Source organism: Ranitomeya variabilis, chromosome 1 (assembly GCF_051348905.1).
Source record: "Ranitomeya variabilis isolate aRanVar5 chromosome 1, aRanVar5.hap1, whole genome shotgun sequence".
NCBI classification, from domain to species: Eukaryota; Metazoa; Chordata; class Amphibia; order Anura; family Dendrobatidae; genus Ranitomeya; species Ranitomeya variabilis.
In genome coordinates this window covers 1,162,343,939-1,162,370,238 of record NC_135232.1, presented here as the reverse complement: position 1 = coordinate 1,162,370,238, position 26,300 = coordinate 1,162,343,939, and the positions used below count along the sequence as shown (strand labels likewise).

Genomic DNA, 26,300 nt, shown 5'->3' with positions numbered 1-26,300 from the left:
ACCATGACGATAAGGCCACCTCCACTTCAGGACCACGACGAGATGGCCGCCTCAGCATTGGCACCACGACAAGAAGGCCGCCTCCACACCGGAACCACGACGAGAAGGCTGCATCCACACTGGAACCACGATGAAATGGCCACCTCTGCACCGGAACCACGACGAGACGGCCGCCTCACCACCGAGACCACAACGAGAAGGCCGCCTCCGCATCGGGACTTCAACAAGATGGCCTCATTAATCCTACGATGAGACGGTTGCCTCATTAGAACTACGATGAGACGCCCGCCTCATTAGTGAAACAAACCACGTGAGCACAGCCGCTAAGGTGCACGGGTAGGTTCCCAAACCATATACGTGAATATACAAAGAACACTTTAAACTTTAAACAACTTAAACTGAGAATTTTTTATTCTGTAGTACGAGCAAAACGTTTCGGCCTGGTCTGGCCTTCGTCAGTTACGTACTATGAGAGAACTGAGAATCCACTCAGTAAGTCTGTTGGATATGTAGTTAAACACTGGAGGATTATGTCCGTTGTGAAAAGAAAAGAGGAAGCAGCACATCTGAATGCTGGTGCAGTGCGGGTCCTGACGCGGTGTCCACCGCTGTCGGCGAGATGCCCGCCTCATTAGGACTAAGATGAGATGCCCACCTCATTAGGGCTATGATGATGAGATAGTCGCCTTCGCACCAAGACCACGATGAGAAGGCCACCTCCGCACTGGGACCACGACGAGAAGGCCGCCTCTGCACTGGGATCACAATGAGAAGGCCGTCTCTTCAACGGGACCAATGACGAGATGGCCGCCTCTTCAAAGGGACCAACAATGAGATGGCCGCCTCCCCACTGGGACCACAACGAGACTGGTCGCCTCTGCACCGGGATCACGATGATACTGCTGCCTCTGCACCGGGACCATGACGAGATGACAGCCTCTGCACCGGTACCTCGACGAGATGGCCGCCTCATTAGGACTAAGATGAGACGCCCGCCTCCTCAGGACTACGATGAGATGGTCGCCTCCACACCGGGACCACGACGATAAGGCCGCCTCCGCTTCAGGACCACGACGAGACGGCCGCCTCAGCATTGGCACCACGACAAGAAGGCAGCCTCCGCACCGGAACCATGACGAGAAGGCCGCCTCCACAATGGAACCACGATGAAATGGCCACCTCCGCACTGGGACCACAACGAGAAGGCTGCCTCTGCACTGGATCCACAACGAGAAGGCCGCCTCCGCACTGTGACCACAGCAATACAGCCGCCTCAGCACCAGGACCATGGCGAGAAGGCTGCCTCCGCATCGGAACCACAACGAGACGGTCGCCTCAACACCGAGACCATGACGAGAAGGCCGCGTCCGCACTGGGACCACAGCAATACAGCCGCGTCCGCATCGGAACCACGACGAGACGGCCGCCTCAACACCGAGACCACGACGAGAAGGCCGCGTCCGCACTGGGAACACAAGACAGCCGCCTCCGCACCGGGACCATGACGAGAAGGCCGCCTCCGCACCGAGACCACGACGAAACAGCTGCCTCTACACCGAGATCACGACAAGACGGCCGACTCAGCACCAGGACCACGATGAGACAGCCGCCTCAACACCGAGACCACGACGAGACAACCGCCTCAACACCGAGACCACGACGAGAAGGCCGCGTCCGCACTGGGAACACGACAAGACAGCCGCCTCCGCATCGGGACCATGACGAGAAGGCCGCCTCTGCACCGAGACCACGACGAGACAGCCGACTCAACACCGAGACCACGACGAGAAGGCCGCCTCCGCACCGGGACCATGACGAGAAGGCCGCCTCCGCACCGAGACCACGACGAAACAGCCGCCTCAACACCGAGACCACGACGAGACAGCCGCCTCTACACCGAGATCACTACAAGACGGCCGCCTCAGCACCAGGACCACGACGAGACAGCCGCCTCTACACCGAGATCACTACAAGACGGCCGCCTCAGCACCAGGACCACGACGAGACAGCCACCTCAACACTGAGACCACGACAAGACGGCCGCCTCAGCACCAGGACCACGACGAGACAGCCGCCTCAACACCGAGACCACGACGAGACAGCCACCTCAACACTGAGACCACGACAAGACGGCCGCCTCAGCACCAGGACCACGACTAGAAGGTTGCCTAGCCACCAGGACCACAACGAGACCGGTGCCTCATTAGGACTACGCCGCCTCCTTTTTAGGATTATGGCTAGCCATTAATAGTAATATAATGACTCCGACAAGATGGTGGTCTATACATGAGGACTACGACAACATGGCCGCCTGTGACAGCACACGACAGGACAGTGACGTTCAGTTATAGTCGGCAGTGTGACTGTGTCGCCTCGCCACAGACTGCAGCCTGACAGTGACACTAGGAGCGCTGCAGCTGTTAACTGCGCATGCGCACGCACCTGCTTTACGGACTCTGAAGTGTCTCGGGCATCTGCCCTCAGCTATCATGGCAGATCCGGCGTCACCAGAGGAACCGCTCCTGTCCGGGTCCTAATGTGAGGAGAAAACAAAGTGACGCAGGGAAATACCGAGCGGTAAAGCATGGGGATCTGCGGGGGTGTTCTGCAGCGCGCTGTGGGATAAGGAGCCAGTCCTGTAGAGCGGTGTACCGGGAGTGGGGGGACTATAGAGCGGTGTACCGGGAGTGGGGGGACTATAGAGCGGTGTACCGGGAGTGGGGGGACTATAGAGCGGTGTACCGGGAGTGGGGGGACTATAGAGCGGTGTACCGGGAGTGGGGGGACTATAGAGCGGTGTACCGGGAGTGGGGGGACTATAGAGCGGTGTACCGGGAGTGGGGGGACTATAGAGCGGTGTACCGGGAGTGGGGGGACTATAGAGCGGTGTACCGGGAGTGGGGGGACTATAGAGCGGTGTACCGGGAGTGGGGGGACTATAGAGCGGTGTACCGGGAGTGGGGGGACTATAGAGCGGTGTACCGGGAGTGGGGGGACTATAGAGCGGTGTACCGGGAGTGGGGGGACTATAGAGCGGTGTACCGAGGGGCGGGGGATCTATAGTGCGGTGTACCGAGGGGCGGGGGATCTATAGTGCGGTGTACCGAGGGGCAGGGGATCTATAGTGCGGTGTTCCGAGGGGCGGGGGGTTCTGTGGCGCGGTGTACCGAGGGGCGGGGGATCTATAGTGCGGTGTACCGAGGGGCGGGGGATCTATAGTGCAGTGTACCGAGGGGCGGGGGATCTATAGTGCGGTGTACCGAGGGGCGGGGGGATCTATAGTGCGGTGTACCGAGGGGCGGGGGGATCTATAGTGCGGTGTACCGAGGGGCGGGGGGTTTTGTGGCGCGGTGTACCGAGGGGCGGGGGGTTCTGTGGCGCTTTGTACCGAGGGGCGGGGGATCTATAGTGCGGTGTACCGAGGGGCGGGGGAATCTATAGTGCGGTGTACCGAGGGGCGGGGGAATCTATAGTGCGGTGTACCGAGGGGCGGGGGATCTATAGTGCGGTGTACCGAGGGGCGGGGGATCTATAGTGCGGTGTACCGAGGGGCGGGGGAATCTATAGTGCGGTGTACCGAGGGGCGGGGGATCTATAGTGCGGTGTACCGAGGGGCGGGGGGATCTATAGTGCGGTGTACCGAGGGGCGGGGGGATCTATAGTGCGGTGTACCGAGGGGCGGGGGTTTTGTGGCGTGGTGTACCGAGGGGCGGGGGGTTTTGTGGCGCAGTCTACCGAGGGGCGGGGGGTTTTGTGGCGCAGTCTACCGAGGGGCGGGGGGTTTTGTGGCGCAATGTACCGAGGGGTGTTTTCCGGAGTACTGTGACTGTGAGGTCTCTCTCTTCTCCTTCCTGCAGGTCTCGGAGTGATCGGACATGTACTGATATTTTGTGTCTCCGTTGGTCGCTCCAATGTCTGATATTTGTGTCTTCTGATTGGTGGTTCCTGCCGTGAGCTCGAACCGTCCTGGTGACGACAGGTGTGGTGTCCACTGTGTGTTGTGGTGCAGTGATCAGCTGTGTGTGCGGCGCGGGGCAGTGACTGGCTGTGTGTGCGGTGTACGGCGCGGGGCAGTGACCTTTGTGTGCGGCGCGGGGCAGTGACTGGCTGTGTGTGCGGTGTATGGCGCGGGGCAGTGACTGGCTGTGTGTGGTGTAAGACGTGGGGCAGTGACTGGCTGTGTGTGGTGTAAGACGTGGGGCAGTGACTGGCTGTGTGTGGTGTACGGCGCGGGGCAGTGACTGGCTGTGTGTGGTGTACGACGTGGGGCAGTGACTGGCTGTGTGTGGTGTACGGCGCGGGACAGTGACTGGCTGTGTGTGGTGTACGGCGCGGGACAGTGACTGGCTGTGTGTGGTGTACGGCGCGGGACAGTGACTGGCTGTGTGTGGTGTACGGCGCGGGGCAGGGACTGGCTGTGTGTCGTGTACGGCGCAGGGCAGTGACTGGCTGTGTGCGGTGTACGGCGCGGGGCAGTGACTGGCTGTGTGTCGTGTACGGCGCAGGGCAGTGACTGGCTGTGTGCGGTGTACGGCGCGGGGCAGTGACTGCCTGTGTGTGTGGTGTGCGGCGCGGGGCAGTGACTGGCTGTGTGTGGTGTACGGCGCGGGGCAGTGACTGCCTGTGTGTGTGGTGTGCGGCGCGGGGCAGTGACTGGCTGTGTGTCGTGTACGGCGCAGGGCAGTGACTGGCTGTGTGTGCGGTGTACGGCGCGGGGCAGTGACTGGCTGTGTGTGGTGTACGGCGCGGGGCAGTGATTGGCTGTGTGTGGTGTACGGCGCGGGGCAGTGACTGGCTGTGTGTGGTGTACGACGTGGGGCAGTGACTGGCTGTGTGTGGTGTACGGCGCGGGACAGTGACTGGCTGTGTGTGGTGTACGGCGCGGGACAGTGACTGGCTGTGTGTAGTGTACGGCGCGGGACAGTGACTGGCTGTGTGTGGTGTACGGCGCGGGGCAGGGACTGGCTGTGTGTCGTGTACGGCGCAGGGCAGTGACTGGCTGTGTGCGGTGTACGGCGCGGGGCAGTGACTGGCTGTGTGTCGTGTACGGCGCAGGGCAGTGACTGGCTGTGTGCGGTGTACGGCGCGGGGCAGTGACTGCCTGTGTGTGTGGTGTGCGGCACGGGGCAGTGACTGGCTGTGTGTCGTGTACGGCGCAGGGCAGTGACTGGCTGTGTGTGCGGTGTACGGCGTGGGGCAGGGACTGGCTGTGTGTGGTGTACGACGTGGGGCAGGGACTGGCTGTGTGTGGTGTACGGCGTGGGGCAGGGACTGGCTGTGTGTGGTGTACGGCGCGGGGCAGTGACTGGCTGTGTACGGCGCGGGTCAGAGACTGGCTGTGTGTGGTGTACGACGTGGGGCAGGGACTGGCTGTGTGTGGTGTACGGCGTGGGGCAGGGACTGGCTGTGTGTGGTGTACGGCGCGGGGCAGTGACTGGCTGTGTACGGCGCGGGTCAGTGACTGGCTGTGTGTAGTGTACGGCGCGGGGCAGGGACTGGCTGTGTGTGGTGTACGACGTGGGGCAGGGACTGGCTGTGTGTGGTGTACGACGTGGGGCAGTGACTGGCTGTGTGTGGTGTACGGCGCGGGACAGTGACTGGCTGTGTGTGGTGTACGGCGCGGGACAGTGACTGGCTGTGTGTGGTGTACGGCGCGGGACAGTGACTGGCTGTGTGTGGTGTACGGCGCGGGGCAGGGACTGGCTGTGTGTCGTGTACGGCGCAGGGCAGTGACTGGCTGTGTGCGGTGTACGGCGCGGGGCAGTGACTGGCTGTGTGTCGTGTACGGCGCAGGGCAGTGACTGGCTGTGTGTGCGGTGTACGGCGCGGGGCAGTGACTGGCTGTGTGTGGTGTACGGCGCGGGGCAGGGACTGGCTGTGTGTGGTGTACGGCGCGGGGCAGGGACTGGCTGTGGTGTACGGCGCGGGGCAGTGACTGGCTGTGTGTGGTGTACGACGCGGGGCAGTGACTGGCTGTGTGTGGTGTACGGCGCGGGGCAGTGACTGGCTGTGTGTGGTGTACGGCGCGGGGCAGTGACTGGCTGTGTACGGCGCGGGTCAGTGACTGGCTGTGTGTGGTGTACGGCGTGGGGCAGGGACTGGCTGTGTGTGGTGTACGGCGTGGGGCAGGGACTGGCTGTGTGTGGTGTACGGCGTGGGGCAGGGACTGGCTGTGTGTGGTGTACGGCGCGGGGCAGTGACTGGCTGTGTACGGCGCGGGTCAGTGACTGGCTGTGTCTGGTGTACGGCGCGGGGCAGGGACTGGCTGTGTGTGGTGTACGACGTGGGGCAGGGACTGGCTGTGTGTGGTGTACGGCGTGGGGCAGGGACTGGCTGTGTGTGCTGTGTACTGCGCTGGTCAGTGATCGGCCGTGTGTGCTGTGCAACACACACTGTGAACCCTCGTCATGTCCCGGTTGGAGGGCGCCACCAATGTCCTCCTCCGTGTCCCCTGTGTGGTGGCTTTGGACCTCCTCTACCGCACGGACGTGCAGGACTTGACGCTTCTGACCTCTGAGCCCTCCGTTCTCAGAGTGCCCACCCTGCACAATGTGTACTGTTTTGGTGAGTGCTGCTCCACCATGTTGTCCCCTCATCACTCGCGGTTTGGACTTTGATGGGCACGTCCTTCTCTCGTGTCGTAGCTCAGGTGATCTCCGTTTTGCTGTTACTTCTCCCCCTGCGCTTCTTGCTCCACCTCTATCTGTACCTCATGACCGTGCTGCTGCTGTACATGGCGCACCAGATCAGTAGGTGAGTGACTGCAGCATAGCATGGCCGCCGTGCTGTCCGTAACTCCATTTTTGAGGGTTTACCTATTTCTACCATCAGGGATTTTATCTGGCAGGAGATGGTGGCCAGGGGCTCGGTGTACGAGGACCACAAGTCAGGAACGCGCAGCTTCAGCACATTCACAGGTGATACGGACACTGGGGGAAAAATCCATTACAGTGTGACGTGGCTGGGTAGGAGTGGATCCACCGCCGTGTGACGGGGGAGGAGGGGATACACCGAGGTTTGGTTGCGGTGTGACGTGGGGGAAGAGTGGGGGTGTGACCTAACGGAGGTTAGCTCTTATACTGTGTGAAGACACGGGGGTTTAGCAAGTGCTCTAGCCCTAAACAGAATGAACCAGGGATCATCCCACCGAGCGCTCATTCTCCGCTCACCGTGGGCAGAACATTACTTGGACAACACAGGGTGAGGGTAACACAGTGTGGCAATCATTTATTGAACCACAAAACAGGCAAATAACAACATATAGAAAAGTCCCAGCAAATACCCAAGATGGTGCACATTAGAGTCTCAACCTACCGCTAACTTGCCGGGATAAGAGCAGCTGTGACCTCAGAGCTTCCAGGAGCAGCTGTGACCTCAGAGCTTCCAGGGTCGACTACTCCACCCGTGACACACAGAGGAGGTAACGACAAGCATAGGAAGATGTCAGTCCATTGAGGTACAAGGCCAGGTGAGCGGTGAGTCCCAATCCTTGTTTCCCAAATGTATTAATGGGGCTCAGGTGACCGGTAGGTCCAAATCCTGACTACCCCAAACATATCCATGGGTTCAGTGATGGTCAATGGAGCAGATCTGAATTCTTTTAGCCGAGGCCGTGGTCCCCTAAGCTGGCATTTTGTAGAATGTCAGATCTGTGTCCCTCGTGATGGAGCCATGATGTCCTGGCTGTGCTGTGGTTTTGTAAAGTCTCTCTTGATTCTTCTTGCAGAACTATAGAAATTCCCTTTATATCCACATCTGTGGCTCAGGTCATCATCCACAGGTTAGAAGGGAGGGGGGATGAGATTAACTCTCATTGTTAGAGTATTTATTCAATCTGCATACTTAGGGTATTAACCCCTTCATGACCTTGGGATTTTTCGTTTTTCCGTTTTCGTTTTTCACTCCCCTCCTTCCCAGAGCCATAACTTTTTTATTTTTCCGTCAATTTGGCCATGCGAGGGCTTATTTTTTGCGGGACAAGTTGTACTTTTGAACGACATCATTGGTTTTACCATGTCGTGTACTAGAAAACGGGAACAAAATTCCAAGTGCGGTGAAATTGCAAAAAAAGTGCAATCCCACACTTGTTTTTCGCTTGGCTTTTTTGCTAGGTTCACTAAATGCTAAAACTGAGCTGCCATTATGATTCTCCAGGTCAGTACGAGTTCATAGACACCTAACATGACTAGGTTATTTTTTACCTAAGTGGTGAAAAAAAATTCCAAACTTTGCTAAAAAAAAAAAAAAAAATTGCGCCATTTTCCGATACTTGTAGCGTCTCCATTTTTCATGATCTGGGGTCGATTGAGGGCTTATTTTTTGCGTGCCGTGCTGACGTTTTTAATGATTCCAATTTGGTGCAGATATGTTCTTTTGATCGCCCGTTATTGCATTTTAATGCAATGTCGCGGCGACCAAAAAAACGTAATTCTGGCGTTTCGATTTTTTTTCTCGTTACGCCGTTTAGCGATCAGGTTAATGCTTTTTTTTTTATTGATAGATCGGGCGATTCTGAACGTGGCGATACCAAATATGTGTAGGTTTGATTTTTTTTTTAATTGATTTATTTTGATTGGGGCGAAAGGGGGGTGATTTAAACTTTTATATTTTTTTTATATATTTTTTTATTTTTTTTTAACTTTTTTTTTTTACTTTTGCCATGCTTCAATAGCCTCCATGGGAGGCTAGAAGCAGGCACAGCACGATCGCCTCTGCTACATAGCAGCGATCTGCTGTTCGCTGCTATGTAGCAGAAAATCAGGTGTGCTGTGAGCGCCGACCACAGGGTGGTGCTCACAGCTACCGGCGATCAGTAACCATAGAGGTCTCAAGGACCTCTATGGTTACAATGGAGAAGCATCGCCGACCTCCGATCATGTGACGGGGGTCGGCGATGACGTCATTTCCGGCCGCCCGGCCGGATGCGGTAGTTAAATGCCGCTGTCTGCGTTTGACAGCGGCATTTAACTAGTTAATAGCGGTGGGTGAATCACGATTTCACCCGCCGCTATTGCGGGCACATGTCAGCTGTTCAAGACAGCTGACATGTCCCGGCTTTGATGCGGGCTCACCGCGGAGCCCTGCATCAAAGCAGGGGAGCTGACCTCGGACATACTATCCCGTCCGAGGTCAGTAAGGGGTTAAACACATCAATTGTTCAATTACCCAATATCCCTGTCCTTCAACCATAGCAGACGATGAGCTGCCGCGAACAGCAATTCAAAAGTCATCATCCAGACTCATACAAAAAATGTCTGTGTTTCTTGACCGACCAAAGAAAAACACATAAATTCAAAAGTCAACATTCAGATAATAGTCTTGTGACTGAGTGTGTGACAGAGCAGGCAAGGACAGCCGGCCGAAGAACAATCCAACGACTTTTATTGAGATGGGGAAAATATAACACCAAACGTAGATTCCTTAGAGTCTGCAAGGTGGCCACACAAAAGGGACAAATCCGGGGGCACCACCCGGTAATCCGACACCAAGGAATCTGTAACAACAACCTCTAGATTCGGTCCTCAAATCCAGCTGAGTTGTAAGACAACACAATCCCACGTGGCAAATGATCTTCCATCTCCATTCATGACACAGGACCTGGCCGCAGCTGCAGATCCTCGTCCTTCCCGAGACACAGCATCAACTAACTGAACATGTGGCTTATTGTCCTATCACTCTTGGGATCCGCCCCCTTGTTGGGCAGAGATACTAATACCCACCTCCTTAAACATAGCTCCAAGGTTTAAGAAACCCAGAAAACCAGTCTCAGCCTGTCTGCAGGTTTGTGTATTGGAGATGCCCCCTGCGGAGAGCAACAAATACAAACGTGACCCCACCAGATGCAGGACAAGGAATGCTAATGTAGGCCTGATTACAGTATGGTCCATGGGTGACTCTCTTACAAGTCTGTCTCTTGGCCTATTGAAAATAGACGTCTGGACAATTCGGATTAAATGCTGTGTCCTCATACTGCGTCCTGTACGGGGAGGTCAGCGGCACACAGCCTGCAGCCGCCTCATTACTAACCTGTGTGTATCATGTATCTCATGATATTAATCAATACAAGTCATGACTGGTACAGGAGGAGTGAGGACCCTGCCCGCAAGGGCTCACAATCTACAAGGGATGGGTGAGGATACAGTCGGTGAGGGTAGAGCTGGTCGTGCAGCAGTTTGGTCGATCGGTTGTAGCTGCAGGTTGTAGGCTTGTCGGAAGAGGTCGGTCTTCAGGTTCTTTTTGAAGGTTTCCATAGTAGGTGAGAGTCTATGTTGTGGGAGAGAGTTCCAGAGTAGGGGGGATTCGCGAGAGAAGTCTTGTATGCGATTGTGGGAAGAGGAGATAAGTGGGGAGTAGAGAAGGAGATCTTGTGAGGATCGGAGGTTGCGTGTAGGTAAGTACCAGGAGACGAGGTCACAGATGTATGGAGGAGACAGGTTGTGGATGGCTTTGTATGTCATGCTTAGGGTTTTGTACTGGAGTCTCTGGGTAATGGGGAGCCAGTGAAGGGATTGACAGAGGGGAGAGGCCGGGGAATAGCGGGGGGACAGGTGGATCAGTTGGGCAGCAGAGTTTAGAATAGATTGGAGGGGTGCGAGCGTGTTAGAGGGGAGGCCACAGAGCAGGAGGTTGCAGTAGTCAAGGCGAGAGATGATGAGGGCATGGATTAGGGTTTTCGCAGATTCTTGGTTGAGGAATGTGTGGATCCGGGAAATATTTTTAAGTTGAAGGTGGCAGGAAGTGGAAAGGGCTTGGATATGTGGTTTGAAGGAGAGATCAGTGTCAAGGATTACACCGAGGCAGCGAGCTTGTGGGACTGGGGAGAGTGGGCAGCCATTTACTTAGGTCTGTTCAGGGAGTCAAGTGAGATGGGGAAAGATGATGAATTCTGTTTTGTCCATGTTAAATTTTAGAAATCTAGAGGAGAAGAAGGATGAAATAGCAGACATACATTGTGGGATTCTGGTTAGCAGGGTGGTGATATCTGGTCCAGAGAGGTAGATCCCTATGTTGACAGTGTGTGATCTGCAGGTTTGGTGATGATGGCGATGCTCTGCTCCCTGCTGATTAGGACGCGCCATGTTTGGCTCTTCTCTGCCCCCCTGCTACCTCTCCTCTCGCAGTTGGCAGGGCTCCCGCTGCAGATTCTGCCACTGCTCGGCACCCTGTCTGTGGCCCCTTCCCTGCTGGTGATGACGTACATCGCGCTGACCGGCATCAGCAGAGTCCGGAGCCTCCTGACAGCGGCCTACCAGGAGATGAGTCAGGTATGGTGATATGGTGGCGTCCCCCCCCCTGGTGCGTGATGTGCTGCTAGCTGTGCTCATATCTAGGGGTCACGCTCTCTCTGGCAGGTGACCAACCTTTCTCGGCTGCTGGCGGTCGTCGTGTCCCTGTGGTCACAGCTCGCCATCCCGCTGCTGTTCCTTGTCTTCTGGATAGTTAGGTTTGTGCTGCACATATTCGGCACCCTGTCCTCTAAGCCGGGGGCCCTGGAGGAGCAAGGGCCCATCTTCATTGTCTTGAACAGGTAATCCTCCTAACTCTTGCCGTCATCCTCATGTTCCCTTCATTGTTCTTTGAGCAGGTTCCTGGGAGCCCCCCGGTATTTTGTCCTGGGACGTCCCTCCCCCCCGTATCTTGTCCTGGGAGCCCCCAATATTGATACCCCTCTGTATTGCCCCCACAGTGTGGCCGAGTGCTGTGGGACCCCATATTGTCTGCTCGGCCTCACCTTCACCGTCTCGTACTTGGCGCTGGGAGCGCTGAACCTCTGCAAGATGTACCTGCTGGGGTACGTGGCGCTGCAGCATGGCAACGTCATGCACCGGTGAGTGTTACTATACCGTGTGCCCGGGGCCGTAACGGGGGTGTTAATCTGTGTCTCTGGACAGGGGAGTAACGGAGGGGGTATTGTTAATCCTCCTGGCACTGCAGACCGGCCTCCTGGATCTCCACGTCCTGCAGCGGACCTTCCTCCTCAGTATCATCCTCTTCATCGTGGTCACCTCCACGCTCCAGTCCATGGTGGAGATTTCTGACCCCATCGTCCTGGCGCTGGCTGCCACTGGTAACAGGTAGGAATACAGGGGAGTGCTGATTTGCAGTGACCTGTAGTCCTCCTGGCCCCGACATTAATGTGTTTTCTGCTCCCCAGGAGTCCATGGCGGCACCTCCGCGGGGTCAGCATGTGTCTCTTTCTCCTTCTCTTCCCCTCATTCATGGCCTACAAACTCTGTCTCTTCTTTGATATGGATTTCTGGCTCCTGATCATGGTGTCCAGCTGCCTCCTCACATCCCTGCAAGTGAGCCTCTCGGGAGGAGCCACTGAAAAGGGGAGGAGTCCTCTGGGGAGTGAGGGGAGGAGTCCTCTGGGGAGTGAGGGGAGGAGTCCTCTGGGGAGTGAGGGGAGGAGTCCTCTGGGGAGTGAGGGGAGGAGTCCTCTGGGGAGTGAGGGGAGGCGTCCGCTGGGGAGTGAGGGGAGGAGTCCGCTGGGGAGGTCGGTGAATGGGAAGAGAGAAAGGAAGGCTTCCTTAGGGACAAGTGAAAGCCGGTGAGGTGCATGGTGGGTGGAGCAGGATCCCCGCAGCACTGAGCATTGCAGGAGGGGATCTCCTATGGGGGGTACATGGTGGGTGGAGCAGGATCCCCGCAGCGCAGAGTATTTAATCTGTGGCTCACACACAGGTGCTGGGCACGCTCTTCATCTACATCCTCTTCATGGTGGAGCTGCTGCAGGCCGGCGCGGTGCAGCGGATGGAAGAGATCGTGTACGGTGTGAACGCGGTGAGCCGGATGCTAGAGTTCCTGGTGGCGCTGTGCGTGGTGGCATATGGCACGTGGGAGTCCGTGTTCGGTGAGTGGAGCTGGATCGGCGTCTCTGTCATCATCGTCCACTCCTACGTCAATGTCTGGCTGAGGGCACAGTCCGGGTGGAGCAGCTTCCTGCTGCGGAGAGAAGCCGCCAACAAGATCAGCTGTTTACCGCGGGCGTCGGAGGAGCAGCTGAGCGCGCATAACGACCTCTGCGCCATCTGCTTCCAGGTGAGATGCACCAGTCACTGCCAGAGCGACGCTCAGCCCGCAGCCCCCCTCTTTACATCTCCCCCCAGGCCGTGCAGCAGAATAGGCTCAGTGCCCACTCTTATGTGTCTCTTTCCCCCACAGGACATGTCCGTGGCCGTGCTGACCTCCTGCAACCATTTTTTCCACGCCGACTGTCTGCGGAAGTGGCTGTATGTCCAGGACACCTGCCCAATGTGCCACCACCCTGTGACGCTGCTCTCCAGCCTCCAGCCGCCATCTGTGGAGTCCAGAGACAGTGACCGGAGTGTAACAGGAGAGGCTGGACCGGGGGAGGGGATGGGAGAGGAGAGGGCAGCAGGTGAAGGTTTGGGCCTGATTGTGGGAGATGAGGCAGGGTTAGTGCTGGGGGCCCATCATATACAGAGACTACCGTGACGTCCAGATTACACAAGTGCTGCAGTATATTCTACCACAAATTGAGCAGAACGCAGCGCAGTCCACAACTTGAAGGGACCCCCCAGGCCAGAAATGGGTGCAGAATCTGCGGGTAGAAGGTGCAGCTCTCAGGGAAATGATGGGTATTATCTGCTCCTGGGACATGATGAACTCGTGCTCTGCTTTCCGTCTCGAATCCTGAGCTTCCTTGTCTTATGCTCCGGTCACCTTCAGAGCTGCGTTCAGCCTTCTGCTGGTTTCCAGTGAGGTGCTCGACTGCGGTGCAGAGCTGGAGATGAACCTTTGTTGCTTTGTTCCAGGTGTGGACAGTTCACCCGTCCTATAATGGGAGTATGAGCTGTAATACGACGCAGCTGAGCGATGGCCCTACAGTTATCGGCTACATGTTATTACAGCGATGTAGCGTTATAGGAGGAGGGCGCCACCCGTCCTGTCTGATGTGTCGTCAGCTTCTCTACCTCATAAATGGCTGCCGTCATCTGCCAGCTCGGTGACGGGTCTGTACTGGGACTCTGGTCTTCTCTGAGCTCACCCGCCATTATTCGTACGCCGCCTTCTCCCTGCTGCACCACGGATCATACCGTCCTCGACAGTGCCTGGGACCGCCACCACTTGTGTCTGGGCTCTGGACTGACACGAGAAGGACTCTACCATGCCTGGGATATGTTACGTGACTCGGATCCCAGGGCTCGTGTTCTACATTCAGCCCAGAGTCCACGGCCCTCGTCCTGGTGATATACACACTGATAAAAGATTTTATTTTACGGCTCCGCAGTCTATGCTGTACCACAAGAGGGCGCCTTGCCTCCACTGTAGGCGGAGGACACACATTGCAGTATTACGCAGCTTCGCAACGGACGATGTAGCTGATGTTTGTGGTCACAACCTTCTCTTCCTGCTGAGAGGTCGACGTCTCTCGTGTCCGGGACTGAAGTCCATTCACACTTTAAAGGGACTCTTGTCACCTGAATTTGGCGGGCCCTGTTTACGGTCCGATGGGCGGTGTTTTCTGTTCTTTCATTCCCCCTTCCTTTCCCGTTGGCCGCAATATTGTCTTGAATGTGAGTTGGTTTCCTCCGTAGAACACACGTGCGCAATGCAATCTTGCTATGCCCAAGTGCGGGCAGAGCCGAAAAGCATTAGTGCGCATGCACCGGCGCACTATGTCCCGGAACACAGCGAAATACTTCCGGGACATACTGCGCCGGCGCATGCGCACTAATGCTTGGTTGTGCAAAGCATACTGCGCGTGCGCAAGGCAAGATTGCATTGCGCACGCGGGTTCTACGGAGGAAACCAACTCACATTCAAGACAATATTGCGGCCAGCGGGAAAGGAAGGGGTGAATGAAACAAGAGAAAACACCGCCCATCGGACTGGACACAGGGCCCGCCAAATTCAGGTGACTAAGTCCATTTAAAGGTGGTGGACAGTAGATCCTGATATAAACCTTCTGAAACATAACAAGTTCAGATTCTGTCACTTTCTGAAAGTGTTGACACCCTTGAAATTGTTCCAGAAAATGAAGTATTTCTCCCAGAAAATTAATACAATGCCCCGTGTTTTGTTATACATATGTTTATTTCCTTTGTGTATTGGAACAAGACAAGAGAAAAGAGGGGGAAAAAAAAGTCAAATTGGAGGTAATGACACACCAAACCCACAAAAATTAGCCGGTCAAAATTGTTGGCCCCCCTCACCTTAATATTTGGTCACCCCCCTTGGAATAAATAACTGCAATCAGTCGCTTCCTATAACCATCCACAAGCTTCTTCCTCCTCTCTGCTGTGGTTCCATCTAGTGGTTGTGTGCAAAAATGCAAAGCCTGAGGTAGGTATAGTAAGAACTGCTGTCCCAAAAAATAAATATATTAATATATATAGAAATAACATTAGTGTGTCACATTTGCTGATTTGTGAAAACGTATGTACAACATAATTATTAGTATAATTTATGTCTCAAAATGCCTCAAGATGTTAGAGAAAGTCAGCCAATGTAGTACACCAGTTAAATAGCTGTGGGGACACAGAGCAAGTAACTTAAGAATCAAAGGAAAAGATAATCAGGCAAGAACAAGTGTATGCTAGTGCTATGCCATACCAATCCAAGGTTTAGAACATCCTTCACAGAACATGGAAGTGATCCTGATGAGACTCGGATACCATAGGCGCACACGGACTGTACTGTGGTGTCAGGGCAGGAAGAGGAGAAGGGTGACTCTCAGGGTTAGGAGTCTGAGAACAGAGAGGATGATGAGGTTGTAGATTCCACTTGGTGTGAACCCAGAGGTACGCAGCTGAGTAGCTCAGATGAGGAGGAGCGATACAACCAAGAAAAGCACTGCATCCTCAGCTAAATCTCTGGCTGTGGCCGTCATTGGTCAGGAGACTGCAGTTCGCAGGGGCGGCAAGGGTTTCCTAGCCTGGGCCTTTTTTGAGACTGCAAAGGATGATCTGCCAAATTTGCAAAAAAAAACTCATTAGAGGCAAAAATTGCAACTACATGCATGAGCTGGCACATGCGTGATTAACATGCCATAGTCAACTAACAGGCCTCACCAACCACCAGCCATCCTATCAACCACATCTGCTGCTTCCTCCTCCGTTACTGTGCCAAGTGCTCTCACACAGGTCTCGCCACAGAAACTCCACTTTTTTATCCCTTACAGTCGGGGTGAGTGAGAGCCTATCAGCTGTTAAGGAAGTGAACAGAACTGCTGTTTTTGTGTCACCTAGCACAACACATCTTTCTCAGTCCAGCATGTAATCTCCGCCTGCACCTTTCTCGCAGTCAAGTAGTTTGTCCTATTCACCCTACTCCACCCTCTCAGCACTGCAGCCAGCCCTCAGTCCCATAGTTGTGGTCATGTAAAAGATTGTTTCCTCCTTAGATGCCAAATCTAAGAGCTTGAACTCCACTACCTCCAATGTGTTGGCCACGGAAATTCTGCCTTTACGCCTGGTGAATACAGAGGTTTGCGAAAGTTGATGGTCGTGGCAGTTCCCAGTACTAGATGCCCAGCCACCATTACTTCTCTAAGAAAACTGCCTGCGCTACACTAGCATGGTGCAGACATCACCCGTTCTTTGACTAAATTTCTGCCAGGGTGCATTCACCACAGACACTTGGACGAGTAAGCACGGCCAAGGGCGTTACATCTTGCTGACTAAGCACGGCCAAGGGCGTTACATCTTGCTGACTGTGCACTGGGTGGCTGTGGTGGCATGCGGTCAAGGAGCTGCTCCACAAGTCTTGGAATCCCCAAGGCTTATGGGGCAAACCTCTGTTTCTAAGGCTACGTTCACATTTGCGGCCAGCGCCGCAGCGTCGGGCGGCGCCGCATGCGTCATGCGCCCCTATATTTAACATGGGGGCGCATGGACATGCGGCGCACTTGCGTTTTGCGGCGCCCGCGTCGGGGCGCAGAGGACGCAGCAAGTTGCATTTTTGCTGCGTCCAAATTCAATGAAAAAAACGACGCATGCGGCGCAAAACGCAGCGTTGTGCATGCGTTTTGATGCGTTTTTGTTTGCGTTGTGCGCTGCGGCGCCGACGCTGCGGCGCACAACGCAAATGTGAACGTAGCCTTACACTTCCTCTGCTGCTTCTGGCTCATCCAGCTCCTTTGGGGCTTTCATCTGTACCCTCAACTTCTCCCTTAATGAGATGTGTTCCAACAGTGCAGATAGAATCCCTACTACCTCCGTACTGCACAGCCAGTGCTCACCGCAATGAGTTTGAATTAATATGCCTTGGAGAACGCAGTCACACAGTTGAAGAGTTGTAATATGCCTTGGAGATCGCAGTCACACAGTTGAAGAGTTGTGGACAGCTATTCAAGCTGAGCAATGGCTGTCTCCACTGAATATGGAGCCAGGGAAGGCCGCGTGCGATAATGGTGCGAACCTGGTGGCAGCTCTACGCCGGGGCCACCTCAAACATGTGCCTTGTGTGGCTGACTTCCTTAACCTGGTGGTACAGCAATTTCTCTGACACTATCCTGGCCCAGATACGCTGCTACAGAAAGTACAGTCGCTGTGTGCTCACTTACGACTATTGCACCCCACTGTTAATCGACTTGCATCGCTACAGTGATCTTTCAGCCTACTGGTTAAACGTTTGATTTGTGATGTAACGACACTGAAATTCCTTTCACATTTTTCAGCGGCTGTGGCACCATCGACGCACCCTGGTGCTGTATGTCCTTTTGTATAGCCTGGGCTAACACAGTACGGATGTGGCGCATATCACGTTTACAAAGTGGCACAGATAAAGGACCTCTGCACCTTAATTCACAGTTTCAAAATGGCTGCTAAGATGGTTAGCGCTGACAATGCCATCATCAGCATCACTATACCTGTCATTTACATGCTGGAGCACAATTTGAATAGTATGCATGAGGAGGTGGTGGTCCCAGAGGAAGAGGAGCATGCGGAAAGGATAACTATCTCTTAAGTTCTGGACTATAGTTGCACAGGCCACTGCCATATGAGGGTGGACAACAGCGATCAAGGGTGGCTCATGGTACCAGGCAAACTGTTGGTGAAGGTGCAGGAGCCAAGGAACAAATTGAGGAAGAAGTGATGGATGCACAGCAGTCAGGAGATGAAGAGGATAATGATTGATTCTCTGGTGTCTGTGGTTGGCGGGAGGGGACAGAGGAAGCAACCTTAAGTGTTACCCCACCACCAACATACCATGGACTTGGACTTCATGGAAGCACCCGACACATAAGAACCTTCTTGCTGCACAATCTGCAACATGATGCCTGTATTCTCAGGGTTAGAAATAGCATAACTCCCAAACGTCCCAGATCCAGTGGGACAGTCCCGATTTTGAGACGCTGTCCCGGCGGAGATCTTACTTTTCCCGCACTATAAGAGAGGACTCATCCACAGTCATACCCTCTGTATCAGTGATGGCAAACCTATGGCACGCATACCAGAGAGGGCATGCAGAGCTCTCTCTGCTGGCATGCGGCATTGCCTCAGACTAAATGTACGGCCGCTTTAAACTGCTAGTGTGATCGCTAGCTGTGTCGGATCGGAGCAGATATTTCTCCTCACTCCGACACTGACTGGCACAGGAGACACTTAGAGGTCTTTATCAGTGCTGTACCAGAGCTGCAGTGACGTGAGCAGTCAGCGGTGTGGCTGGATGACATTCAGGAGAGGAAGCTGCCAGCTGCTGTGAGGGAGCGCGGTGAGAGGTGTGTGTATGTCTAGGTGTGTGTGGTGATGGAGAAGGCATTGATGGGAGTGGGGGAGAAGGCAATTATGGGGGTGTGAGGGCATTGATGGTGGGGTAACTAGCCATTATACTGTACGCAGCATCATGTGGGGCCATTATACTGTACGCAGCATCATGTGGGGCCATTATACTGTACGCAGCATCATGAGGGGCCATTATATTGTACGCAGCATCATGTGGGGCCATTATACTGTATGCAGCATCATGTGGGGCCATTATACTGTACGCAGCATCATGTGGGGCCGTTATACTGTATGCAGCATCATGTGGGGTCATTATACTGAACGCAGCATCATGGGTGATTATACTGAACGCAGCATCATGTGGGGCCACTATACTGAACGCAGCATCATGTGGGGCCATTATACTGTACACAGCATGTAGGGCCATTATACAGTATGCAGCATCATGTGGGCCCATTATACAGTATGGAGCATCATGTGTGGCCATTATACAGTATTGAGCATCATGTGGGGCCATTATACAGTATGAGCATCATGTGAGGCCATTATACAGTATGTAGCGTCATGTGTGGCCATTATACTGTACGCATCATCATGTGTGGCCATTATACAGTATGGAAAATCATGTGTGGCCATTATAGTGTACGCAGCATGATGTGGGGCCATTATACATTATATAGCACTGTGTGGCCATTATACAGTATTGAGAATCATGTGGGGCCATTATACAGTATGGAGCACTGGCCATATTGTTTTCTGTTTATAATTATTGTTTATGAAACAGTGTGATCAGCAGTGCTAAATGGGTATGGTTGGGACGTTGATATGGGTGTGACTAGTTGTGAAATGGGTGTGGTCAGGGGCATGGCCTAAGATTTCCCCCTAAACGCTAGGCGCGCCGCAAACTTTGTCCCTCTTTGCCTTCTTCAAAAGTTGGGAGGTATGGAAATAGTGCTGACTACTGGGTTGCCACTCTGTTAGATCCACAGTACAAGAGTAAATTTTGCCAGGTGCTTTCCCCCTGAAAAGGATGCGCTCATGCTGAAGTATCAAAACACACTTGTAGACAATCTTGAGTAGTTTTCTCTAAGACAGCAGTAAGGTACGCCGTGTACACCTCAGTTCTAGATGTTCAACCCCAAGAATGTCAAGGTGTCATTGCAAAAACGTTAGCAGGAGCAGCGTAAGTGGCAAATGTAATTTCTGTGAGTCATTTCACACATTTTTGAGACCAGCCCGTGCAGCAGCAGAACAGAGTACAAGTCTAACATGTTGTGAACGACTGGAGAAGATGGTGCAGGAGTAGCTGGAGCTCAATATTGATGCCATCAGGGGGGTTTAGACCCTTTTTCATTTTGTTCTTCAAAAATGGATGAGTGGCCTGAGCTCGCCTGTCACCCCTTGGAGGTTATGTCATTCCCGTCTGTCAGCGTTCTCTCAGAACGTTTTCAGCACTGCTGGTGTTGTCCTGTCGTATAAGTGCATCCGGCTATCCCCTGAAAGTGTAGACCGCCTAACTTTCATCAAAATAAACAAGTCCTGGATCTCTGATTACTTTTGCACCCCAGTCGCAGATTGGGCAGACTAGGTGATGATGTTTTTAGTGTCATGTATTGATCTTGCGGTATTGCAGTCTGTGCCATCTTTGTGGTGTCTTCTGTGCCTGCTGTTGCTACTGCTGCTATTACAAACATTTTTTTGAAATGTGGAGACTCCAGGTTGGGTCTCCTTCTGGTGGGTTGCCGGTGGTAGAAGATGTGTCGGAGGCCTATTATACTGTTTCTGCTCTGTGGAAGGTAATGCCACTTTAGTGCTGTGTGACAATGATTTTCTGAAATGTGGAAAATCCAAGTTGGCTCTCCATCTGGTGGGTTGCCTGTGTAAGTAGGGCTCCCAGACAGGAGGCCTGCATTCACTTTCACTCATCTGCCTGTGTTACTTTGCTTACATTTTTCTACCAATAGTACTGTATGAAACCGATGACTGCGCCATCTGAGTGTGGCTGGGAAAAGAAATTAGCTTTCAGGGCTCCCAGATGAGAAGGTTTACATTGGTTCATCACCCACCTCGTCCTAATTGAAACGTCAGTTCCAAGCTGTAAATGTTGGCCCAGACCCTGATACCTCTTGCATGGCCCATAGCTGACTGCTGCTGTGCCATTTGCAAATTTCTATTGTGGGTCAAGTGATGCCACTTTTCATGGTGTCTGCCCATAATTTTAGCTGTTTGTGAAGCTTTTTGTCACCCCTTAAGGTGTTGTGCAATAGTTTGGTTTGGCTTCCTATTTAATGGTGTTCGGGTACATTTATCTAACTATTTAGCGTACATCGGGATATTCAGCGTACCGAACCTTGGAAGGTTTGCTTATCTTGACTTGTAACCTTGAGACTGTTTATTGTTCAACAATTTTGGTTCTCACGTCCTCAGACAGTTCTCTTATCCTCTTTCTGTTCTCCATGCTTATTGTGGCACACACAGACACACAATGCAAAGACTGATGCCCCTTCTCCCCTTTTTATTTGGTTATAGGTGTGATTTTCCCATTGCCCACACCTGTTACTTGCCACAGGTGAGTCTGAACGAGCATCACATGCTAGAAACAAAGTTGTTTACACACAGTTGCAGAAAGATGCCAACAATTTTGTTCAGTTCATTTTTGGGGGTTTGTGTGAAATTGTGTAATTTCCCTTTTTTTCCTCTTATTTTTTTTCTGTTGTTTCAATACATACAAAGGAAATCAACGTGCATAATAAAACATGGGGAATTGTAATAATGTTCTGGAAGAAAAGCTTCATTTTCGGGAATAGCTTTAAGAGTGCCAACACTTTCAGTAATGAGAACGGTCATCTGTACATAAAGCACAGGATGGCGGTGTAACATCATATATATTTGTGTCAGTCCCTGTACCCTGTTCTTTTCCTGCTGTAAATTTGGATGAGACACATTACTTTCCTTCAAAATCAGATGTCCAGCTGTGCCACCAGCTCAGAACTGGCAGTAACCAGTAGGACCAGCTCCATCATCTACTGTAAGTTTGACCAGGACTGGTCTAGGAAGAATTGAGGCCAAAAACTTTCTACGTGGAACAACCAAGAAAGTCAACTCTGCATGAAAAGATATCAACTGGGGACAGAAAAATGGCAGCAGATCTCTATCCTGAGGACAACAATGGGAAAAATGTGGCTGTAACAGAAGATTGTTCCTGGAGGGCCGTAGAGCGGCACAATAATGAGGGTCCACACATATTATCCATCACCTAATCCCATCAGGAGGCATCTGATTGGCTCAAAATTTATTCTTTCCGGATGTTGGGAGTTGTCAGGCTACAATGCCATTAATAACGAGGGGTCCTGGGAGTGATGATCCGGAGTCCTGATCTCACATCATCCTGTCTGGGATCACATGAAGAGACAGAAGGATCTGCACAAGCCTCATACACAGCAGATCTGGGGGAAGTTCTCCAAGATGTTTGGAACAACCTCCTGCCGAGATCCTTCATAACCTGTGTACAAGTGAAGAGAAGAAGTGATGGAGGCAACAGGCGGTCACCAGATACTGATAATGGAGGCAATGGACGGTCACCAGGTACTGACAACAGGCAATGGACGGTCATCATGTACAGACAACGGAGGGGATGGGTCATCACCATGTACTGACAACGGAGGTGATGTCACTAGGTACTGATGATGGAGGCAATGGACGGTCACCCGGTACTGACAATGGAGGTGAAGGACGGTCACCAGGTCCTGACAACAGAGGCGATGGATGGTCACCAGGTACTGACAACGGAGGCAATGGGCGGTCACTGGGTACTGATGACGGAGGCAATGAGCAGTCACCAGATACTTACGACGGAGGCGATGGACGGTCACCAGGTACTGATAATGGAGGTGACGGGCAGTTACCAGATACTGGTGATAGACAATTACCAGGTACTGATGATGGAGGCAATGGACGGTCACAGGTACTGACAACAGGGGAGATGGACGGTCACCAGGTACTGACAAGGGAAGCAATGGGCGGTCACTGGGTACTGATGACAGAGGCAATGAGCAGTCACCAGATACGACGGAGGCGATGGACGGTCACCAGGTACTGATAATGGAGGTGACGGGCAGTTACCAGGTACTGGTGATAGACAATTACCAAGTACTGATGATGGAGGCAATGGACGGTCAGCAGGTTCTGATGATTGAGGCAATGGATGGTCACCAGGTACTGATTATGGATGGTCACCATGTACTGACAGCGGAGGTGATGGGTGGTCACCAGGTGCTGACAACGGAGGCGATGGACAGTCACCGGGTACTGGCAGCGGGCGGCCACCAGATACTGAGGGGAATTACATACACTGATACATTGCCTGTGTTTCTCACATGCAGACCGTGTGATACTGATAACAGACATCTTTATATTCAGTAATACTAAATGTCCATAAGAGAATAATTTGCCAAATAAACACTCCCAAGAGATTCAACAACATTAATACCGGTACAATTGCCCGCAGATAATAAGTGAGGTAGGCAAGAAAATGAAAAATTAATTTTTTATTACGATAAATTAAAACCTAAACAGTAAATGGCTAAAAAACCTCCATAAGGAGGGACAAGTTATACAGGCACAATGATGCGGTGAGCTATGGGTTGTATATAAACTGGCAGCCAATTATTACCCCTACTTTATATGTCTAAATCATGGGGTAGCATGTCACAAATGGTTAATAACCCATAGAGGGAACAAGCAGGTATAAGTATATAATATATTCAAGATCTATCTACCAGGTCTCCTATTCCATAAAGATCAGCCGATAATTAGGGCCCCCGGAAGAAGCGAGCAGCGAAACAGCGCCCGGCGGGCGGGAGGGAAGGACACGGTTTTGCGGTAAGCACCCTGGCTATATCAGGCCCTCCTTATCGGCACTGGCATCTGCTGTATTGCACTGGTTGCACATCAACTTTGATTATATAGGATAATGACGGCCTTCCACTGTTAAACCTCTGCTTATATACCGGGATATGACGCGGATCTTCTTGCCTACATCACTTATTATCTGCGGGCAATTGTACCGGTATGGATATTGTTGTTGAATCTTTATATTCAGCACTAGAGGGCAGTGCAGCTCTATATAATTTCTAAGCACCGTTAATTCCCGGTTGCTGTACATGAGCACGTCTACATACTGTAGATATTAGGCCCCTTTCACACATCAGTTTTTTGCTATCAGTTGCAATTGGTCGGATTTAGAAAAAACGGATCGTCGCAGATTGTGAAAAACTGATGCAACGGATTTGTTTTTTCGCCGGATCCGACTATTTGATCCGGCTAATTGGCTCCTAAAAAATCGGAGCATGCTCAGTTTAACCCCTTAATCCCATATGACGTACTATCCCGTCGAAGTGACCTGGGACTTAATTCCCAGGGACTGGAGAGTACGTCATGGGCGTTCAGCCGCACTCACGGGGGAAGTGCGGCTGATCGCCGCCGGGTGTCAGCTTATTATTACAGCTGTCATCCGGCACTATGTGCCAGGAGCGGTCACTTACACTTACCTTAGTGTCAGCAGCAGTCCAAAGGTGTTACACTGAGCTACAACATACCTTTCTCAATGACGGCAGCAGTCCTAAGGTGTAACCCTGAGCTACAACTTACCTTAGTGTCAGCAGCAGTCCAAAGGTGTAACCCTGAGCTACAACTTACCTTAGTGTCAGCAGCAGTCCTAAGGTGTAACCCTGAGCTACAACTTACCTTAGTGTCAGCAGCAGTCCTAAGGTGTAACCCTGAGCTACAACTTACCTTAGTGTCAGCAACAGTCCGAAGGTGTAACCCTGAGCTACAACTTACCTTAGTGTCAGCAACAGTCCGAAGGTGTTACACTGAGCTACAACTTACCTTAGTGTCAGCAACAGTCCGAAGGTGTAACCCTGAGCTACAACTTACCTTAGTGTCAGCAACAGTCCGAAGGTGTTACACTGAGCTACAACTTACCTTTCTCAATGACGGCAACAGTCCTAAGGTGTAACACTGAGCTACAACTTACCTTAGTGTCAGCAGCAGTCCTAAGGTGTAACCCTGAGCTACAACTTACCTTAGTGTCAGCAGCAGTCCTAAGGTGTAACCCTGAGCTACAACTTACCTTAGTGTCAGCAGCAGTCCTAAGGTGTAACCCTGAGCTACAACTTACATTAGTGTCAGCAACAGTCCTAAGGTGTAGCCCTGAGCTACAACTTACCTTAGTGTCAGCAACAGTCCGAAGGTGTTACACTGAGCTACAACTTACCTTAGTGTCAGCAACAGTCCGAAGGTGTTACACTGAGCTACAACTTACCTTTCTCAATGACGGCAACAGTCCTAAGGTGTAACACTGAGCTACAACTTACCTTAGTGTCAGCAGCAGTCCAAAGGTGTTACACTGAGCTACAACTGACCTTTCTCAATGACGGCAGCAGTCCTAAGGTGTAACCCTGCGCTACAACTTACCTTAGTGTCAGCAGCAGTCCAAAGGTGTAACCCTGAGCTACAACTTACCTTAGTGTCAGCGGCAGTCCTAAGGTGTAACCCTGAGCTACAACTTACCTTAGTGTCAGCAGCAGTCCTAAGGTGTAACCCTGAGCTACAACTTACCTTAGTGTCAGCAGCAGTCCAAAGGTGTAACCCTGAGCTACAACTTACCTTAGTGTCAGCGGCAGTCCTAAGGTGTAACCCTGAGCTACAACTTACCTTAGTGTCAGCAACAGTCCGAAGGTGTAACCCTGAGCTACAACTTACCTTAGTGTCAGCAACAGTCCGAAGGTGTTACACTGAGCTACAACTTACCTTTCTCAATGACGGCAACAGTCCTAAGGTGTAACACTGAGCTACAACTTACCTTAGTGTCAGCAGCAGTCCTAAGGTGTAACCCTGAGCTACAACTTACCTTAGTGTCAGCAGCAGTCCTAAGGTGTAACCCTGAGCTACAACTTACCTTAGTGTCAGCAGCAGTCCTAAGGTGTAACCCTGAGCTACAACTTACATTAGTGTCAGCAACAGTCCTAAGGTGTAACCCTGAGCTACAACTTACCTTAGTGTCAGCAACAGTCCGAAGGTGTTACACTGAGCTACAACTTACCTTAGTGTCAGCAACAGTCCGAAGGTGTTACACTGAGCTACAACTTACCTTTCTCAATGACGGCAACAGTCCTAAGGTGTAACACTGAGCTACAACTTACCTTAGTGTCAGCAGCAGTCCAAAGGTGTTACACTGAGCTACAACTGACCTTTCTCAATGACGGCAGCAGTCCTAAGGTGTAACCCTGAGCTACAACTTACCTTAGTGTCAGCAGCAGTCCAAAGGTGTAACCCTGAGCTACAACTTACCTTAGTGTCAGCGGCAGTCCTAAGGTGTAACCCTGAGCTACAACTTACCTTAGTGTCAGCAGCAGTCCTAAGGTGTAACCCTGAGCTACAACTTACCTTAGTGTCAGCAGCAGTCCTAAGGTGTAACCCTGAGCTACAACTTACCTTAGTGTCAGCAACAGTCCGAAGGTGTTACACTGAGCTACAACTTACCTTAGTGTCAGCAGCAGTCCTAAGGTGTAACCCTGAGCTACAACTTACATTAGTGTCAGCAAC

At 52.4% G+C, this 26,300-nt stretch overlaps 1 protein-coding gene across 3 annotated transcripts; it reads left to right on the top strand.

Annotated features, from left to right (window-relative positions):
• Positions 1 to 6,270: 6,270 nt before the first annotated feature.
• On the top strand, positions 6,271 to 14,746 carry LOC143793454 (RING finger protein 145-like). 3 transcript variants are annotated; one of them, XM_077280437.1, is made up of 10 exons: positions 6,271 to 6,564; positions 6,645 to 6,753; positions 6,832 to 6,917; positions 11,029 to 11,264; positions 11,352 to 11,527; positions 11,687 to 11,791; positions 11,892 to 12,074; positions 12,155 to 12,302; positions 12,685 to 13,041; positions 13,165 to 14,746. In XM_077280437.1, exons 1-10 carry the CDS (start codon positions 6,408 to 6,410, stop codon positions 13,456 to 13,458), a joined length of 1,851 nt encoding a protein of 616 aa, XP_077136552.1. In that variant the 5' UTR covers positions 6,271 to 6,407; the 3' UTR covers positions 13,459 to 14,746. The 3 variants fall into 3 exon arrangements, with proteins under 3 accessions (XP_077136552.1, XP_077136551.1, XP_077136553.1); XM_077280436.1 differs by having other exon boundaries at positions 11,687 to 11,827; XM_077280438.1 differs by having other exon boundaries at positions 6,409 to 6,564; positions 6,650 to 6,753; positions 11,687 to 11,827.
• Positions 14,747 to 26,300: the final 11,554 nt, after the last annotated feature.

Excerpts from the sequence above, each read along its gene's own strand:
- LOC143793454 (XM_077280436.1), top strand. The coding sequence starts at position 6,408 with ATGTCCCGGTTGGAGGGCGCCACCAATGTCCTCCTCCGTGTCCCCTGT. Across the intron at positions 6,565-6,644 it reads GCACAATGTGTACTGTTTTG|CTCAGGTGATCTCCGTTTTG; the intron begins GTGAGTGCTGCT and ends CTCGTGTCGTAG. Across the intron at positions 6,754-6,831 it reads ATGGCGCACCAGATCAGTAG|GGATTTTATCTGGCAGGAGA; the intron begins GTGAGTGACTGC and ends TTCTACCATCAG.